A 5009-nucleotide genomic window follows, 5' to 3' on the forward strand; every position below is an offset into this window, starting at 1 on the left:
AATTTTCACATTATTCTATTTAAACAATAAAAAGTTAGTACTTATCCAAACCGATATTTGTGTGACGATTCGAATTTGATTTTGTGCTACAACCGTGGATGCGCTCAGCAATTCGATGAAGCCAAAAAATACTGAAGGTAGGTTGTACAACCGAATAATTGATTCAAACTAATTGGATAATACAATAATACAATCCATTGGATAAATAGATAAAGCAATTACTAGGTATATTATTTACTTACATGCTTCATGGTCCCTTCAATACTGTTATATAACATTTTTACTGTCGGTCTATACTTTATAATAGTAAAGTTGCTACTTATACATTTGATAAACAGTCGATACCTTATATCAATAGTATACAAAATAGTACAAAATACTTAGGTGATTCCCCTGTTAATTCAATGTTATCTTCAACTGTTTAATAATTAGTCATCTAATAGTTGTTTTTTTTTTTTGTTGAATGAATAGATTCTTGTGTATATCATCCAGGTAACCCTTTTTTTCATAACGCCTACAAGGGATGGTCGTGCTGTAAAAAGGAATTTACCGATTTTACTGAATTTCTTAATATAAAGGTAAATCTTATATTTGACACGATTATCACTATACATTATTACATTAATATTAGCTATGTGTTTAAATATTTTAAATGTTTAAGGGCTGCAAAAGGGATATCACAGCGGTAAAATTCTAAAAGAGCCCGAAAGTCTTGATGTCATTGAATATCAAGCCCCAAAAACTTTTTCGTTGCCGAGACCTTCATCTAATTTGCCATTGCTAAATATTAAACCGACCATATCCTCTTCTTACTTACAACAAAAGACGACTACTCCTATAAGCAATTCCAATGGAAGCGATACAAATTGTTCAACGGATATTTCAATTGGTACTATGTGTAAAAACAATGGATGCAAACAAGTCTTATAAACTTATGTTTTATTTTAAAAATGTTTAAACATTGTCTTTATTACCAAAATCAAAATGTTATAGGCCTATAAAGGTGCTGAAAAAGTGAATATTTCTTGTGACCATCATCCCGGTACATCTATATTCCATGAGGGTATGAAATATTGGTCCTGTTGTAATAAAAATACATCAGATTTCCATGCATTTTTAGAACAACATGGGTGTTTTCAAGGAAAACATTGTTGGATTAAAGAAACTGTAATTTCCTGTAATGTTTGTTTTCGTTATTAAAGTAAAAAATATTCAATTATTATTTATGCGTTTCAGAAAATTAACGGACATACCAACTGCCGTTTAGACTGGCATCAGAGTGGACCTTGGGTTGTAATATCAATCTTTGCCAAAAAATATGACCCAAACAGTTCTTTTGTGAGATTGTCTCCAGAAAAAATGTCTGGAACTAAACTTCCCTTTTGACAATTCTTTGTTTTCTAAAAACATGGAACTTTATGGGGTATTTATTTTACATTTTCAGTTTCAAAATAAAATATTTACTTTACGCTAATTTGTTTTTTAGATTGTCAACGTAAATGCAAGTTGTGTGTCCATGTTGCCTATAAAAATTTAAATAAAACTTAAAAAGCAGAAGCAGTATCATGGGGTGTATTGGAATATCAAAAGCGTAAACTTTCAAATGGTACAAAACAAACATTAAATTCAGAAACAAATGACAGACATAAAAAATGAAAAATTGTTTTATGTCTGATTTATGTTCTATGTGCCAATAATCCTGTATGGGTTCCAAGTGCCAATTCGATTTATTACTAGTGCATATTGCGTTCATAGATGGCGTATGGCATATGATTATATTGAATGTTATATTGTTTTTTGTGTTTCCTGAACATTTTGGTTTTTGGCACATAGAACGTTTGACACATTCGCTCTTCAGGTAATAAGTGTTTATTTTGCTTCAATATTATTAAGATATTTATATTATATAATATACATATTATGTATAATAGTTTTATTCTTTTAAAATTTATTTTTTGGCTTTGTTTATTAAGTAATTTATATATATTATATGTGTGTGCAATAGTACTAATTACTAAATAAATTATACATAATTATTATGTATAAATTATGCTTATCGTTTTTAAAGATATTTATTTTGTTTTAATTGAATATTATATATAGTAATATAAGTATTTCCCAATTTCAACTAAATCATAGGTGTACAAACATACTAATTATCAGTAAATTATTTAGCTAAAAGTATTTAAACGAGAACAAAAATTCTAGGTACGAAATTTACCATTTCATTATAAATAAAAACATAAAATATAACTCACAAAAATTCAATGATTTTATATTTTCAATTTCATATCTTTGAGATGATTAACTATTGTCATTTTAAGTTATATGAATAATACAAAATATACTGATATTACACAAAGAAATTCTTAAAAACACTTCACGATTACGTAAATTTAAAATATGTAATATTATACTGATATAGAAATTATATGTATATATATATATATATATAAATATTTATATATTTGCCTTCTTGCCCTTAGAACCTATCTAATACCATTATTATAGTCCATTGTCCATAAACAACATATATACTAAAATAGTAAATAGAATAAATAGATACCTATCATTAACCATCTTATTTTAAGCATATTATAGCTGATAATATCAATTAGAAATTGTGAAAAAATACAAAAAACCTATTTAACTCAATTTAAAAAGTTGTAATAGTTAGAAAGTTTATATTTTGTTTCATTATTAAAAACATATTTATAGTATTATATAATATATAATAAATATATTGCACCTATGTGTGCATTTTAATATTTTATAATATACACATTAAGTATAATAGTTTTAATCTCTTATGAGATATATTTTGGTTTTGTTTATTAAGTAATTTATATTTATATAGATTATAAATGTGCATAATAATACTAAATATATTATACATTATTATTTTGTACAAATTATGATTATCGTTTCAAAAACATTTAATTAGTTGAACATAGGTCATCTATATTATAAGCTATATTGTAAGTTTTTTATTTTGTTTTAATTGAAAAGTAACTTATATATATATTATGTGTGTACATATTAATATTATATATTACATATACCTATTTATAGGAATTATCTATAAATAATGTTTATATATTAAAATATATTTTTTGTTTGATTTATTTAAATAAACAAATATAACTTTAAAAGTCGAGTAAAAATTATTAACTCTAGTACCTATATTTGATGTTCATTTTTTTAAAATATGAAAGACATTACTCTTTATAAAAATATGTTTCTATTAATACGCCTAATCAGTGTTGGGTAAATTACTATTAAAATGTAATGAAATTATGTTCCTCATTACTTTTTTAAATTACATTTGCGTTACCTAAAATTATTTTCATCACGTTACTTTACTTTTTCATTAATAAAGTAGTGCGTTACAAATAATGTTACTTTTTTATCATTGATAACAGTTATTATTTCTTTTGAACCATATTCAATTCATATGATTCAATTATTATGTATATATTTTATAATCATAGACCTAGTGATAATAGACATATTTTGTACAAATATACAATCATCTCACCTATATGGCTATATAGACAAAAGTCATAAATAATAAATTATTTTAATTAAATTTTATTTTTAAACCAAACTTATTTCTTTCTATTAATAAAGTGATAAAATGTATTCCTGTTTAATAATGTTTAATAATGTTGTTAACTATTATCGGAATAGAAAATAAATATAATTGAGTTTAATTTTTCTGGAACATCCTATCGGCTTGTTTGTATAATACATTCAAGATTATTATTTTAATAACGTGGAAAATAACGCTTCATAGAAATTACTTTTAAAAAGTAATTTTATTAAAATTGCGACAGGTACTTTAAATAAAATGTAATGAAATTATTTCTGTGTTACTGAAAAAGTAATTGCATTACAGTAATTTGTAATTTGCGTTTTTAATTCTTTAGCGTCCGTAAAACAGATCAAACTGATATCGTGGGAGATTTCTCGGGACCGTTGCATCCCAATAGTACACGACGAGCTCGGGCTTCGATAAGTCAGTCATTCGGTGATTTCTCTATTCCACATTGTGCAGCATTTCGCTTGAACTCTCCGTCCACTAGCTGGTTATCTCTTCCGGTTGAAAGTTCTGGCAAATCCGCTGAAAGCCAGGCTATGCGTGAATGTTGAAAGTTCGTACATCTTTGCTTCACTGTGGAGAGTAAAAATCGATAGTTAGTCAGTCGTGATCATGTGTATACATGCGCAAAGTGACAATGATAGTGTTTCGCAAGATTTTCCATAGATGTCTATAATATACTAGATAAGGTAATCGCGGCGTTTCACACAGGAATAATTAGAGAAGCCAGATTCAACTGATGGTGGTTCGCTATCTAGTATCTACCTAACGTCCTAACTATTATTATTTAGAAATCTGTAGTAAATTTAGGTGCGTATCGATACGTTTCGCTGGTACCTATGTCGCGTGTAACGCTCGATCGTGTCTTTCGGCTATCCCGTCACGTCATTGCATTACCGATTTCTAAATTCCTTCGCGTCCAAATTTGACGCCGTTTCAATTTCCCTCTAAAACATCACTAACTTAGTGCCTAGAGCCTAGTGTTCATTGCCACTTTCTACCAGATTACGATGAACCAATTACGCAATAGCTTTGTTTTTGTACGCACCTTGTAGGTTAACTGTATCTTCTACTCCTTGTATAAACCTCGATCTTCTAGCCACGTTCCTGCCCGGATGACGAACGCTGTTTGTTACACTTTTACTCTCCACAGTGTAGCGGACATGCACTAACTTTCGTCACTCAGGTGTGGCCTCACTTTCAACGGGTTCGCCCGGAACCTTCGACCGGAAAAGATTACCGGCTATTGAACCAGGAATCCAAGCGAAATGCTGCGCAGCGTGGAATGGAGAAATCACTGAGGGACCAACTTATCGAAGCTAGTGTAATGTGGGCCTACAAGCCCAAGCTCGTCGTGGACTACTGGGATGCGATGGTTCCAAGGATCAACTTTGATCCTATCCGGACG

The 5009-nt window shown here is 28.6% G+C and overlaps 2 protein-coding genes across 9 annotated transcripts in view; one reads left to right on the forward strand and one right to left on the reverse strand.

Annotated features, from left to right (window-relative positions):
• Positions 1 to 5009, reverse strand: part of LOC100575765 (peroxidasin homolog) — a 113988-nt gene that overhangs the window by 77687 nt on the left and 31292 nt on the right. The gene's annotated exons all lie outside the window — the stretch shown is intronic.
• LOC103307796 (cysteine and histidine-rich domain-containing protein-like) lies at positions 11 to 1918 on the forward strand. Of its 2 annotated transcripts, none has more exons than XR_003839526.1 (6): positions 11 to 137; positions 472 to 578; positions 662 to 889; positions 994 to 1177; positions 1237 to 1423; positions 1487 to 1918. XR_003839526.1 is itself a non-coding variant. In XM_016800647.2 (6 exons), exons 3-5 carry the CDS (start codon positions 851 to 853, stop codon positions 1384 to 1386), a joined length of 363 nt encoding a protein of 120 aa, XP_016656136.1. In that variant the 5' UTR covers positions 11 to 137; positions 472 to 578; positions 662 to 850; the 3' UTR covers positions 1387 to 1423; positions 1487 to 1917. The 2 variants fall into 2 exon arrangements, 1 of the variants encoding a protein (XP_016656136.1); XM_016800647.2 differs by having other exon boundaries at positions 994 to 1167; positions 1487 to 1917.

The sequence above is a fragment of the Acyrthosiphon pisum genome, chromosome A2, assembly GCF_005508785.2.
Source record: "Acyrthosiphon pisum isolate AL4f chromosome A2, pea_aphid_22Mar2018_4r6ur, whole genome shotgun sequence".
NCBI lineage: Eukaryota > Metazoa > Arthropoda > Insecta > Hemiptera > Aphididae > Acyrthosiphon > Acyrthosiphon pisum.

Bases quoted from the DNA above. Each gene is read 5' to 3' on its own strand.
- LOC103307796 (XM_016800647.2), top strand. From the start codon at position 851: ATGGAAGCGATACAAATTGTTCAACGGATATTTCAATTG. The intron at 890-993 runs GTACTATGTGTA...AAAATGTTATAG, and splicing joins TTCAACGGATATTTCAATTG to GCCTATAAAGGTGCTGAAAA. The intron at 1,168-1,236 runs GTAATTTCCTGT...TATGCGTTTCAG, and splicing joins ATTGTTGGATTAAAGAAACT to AAAATTAACGGACATACCAA.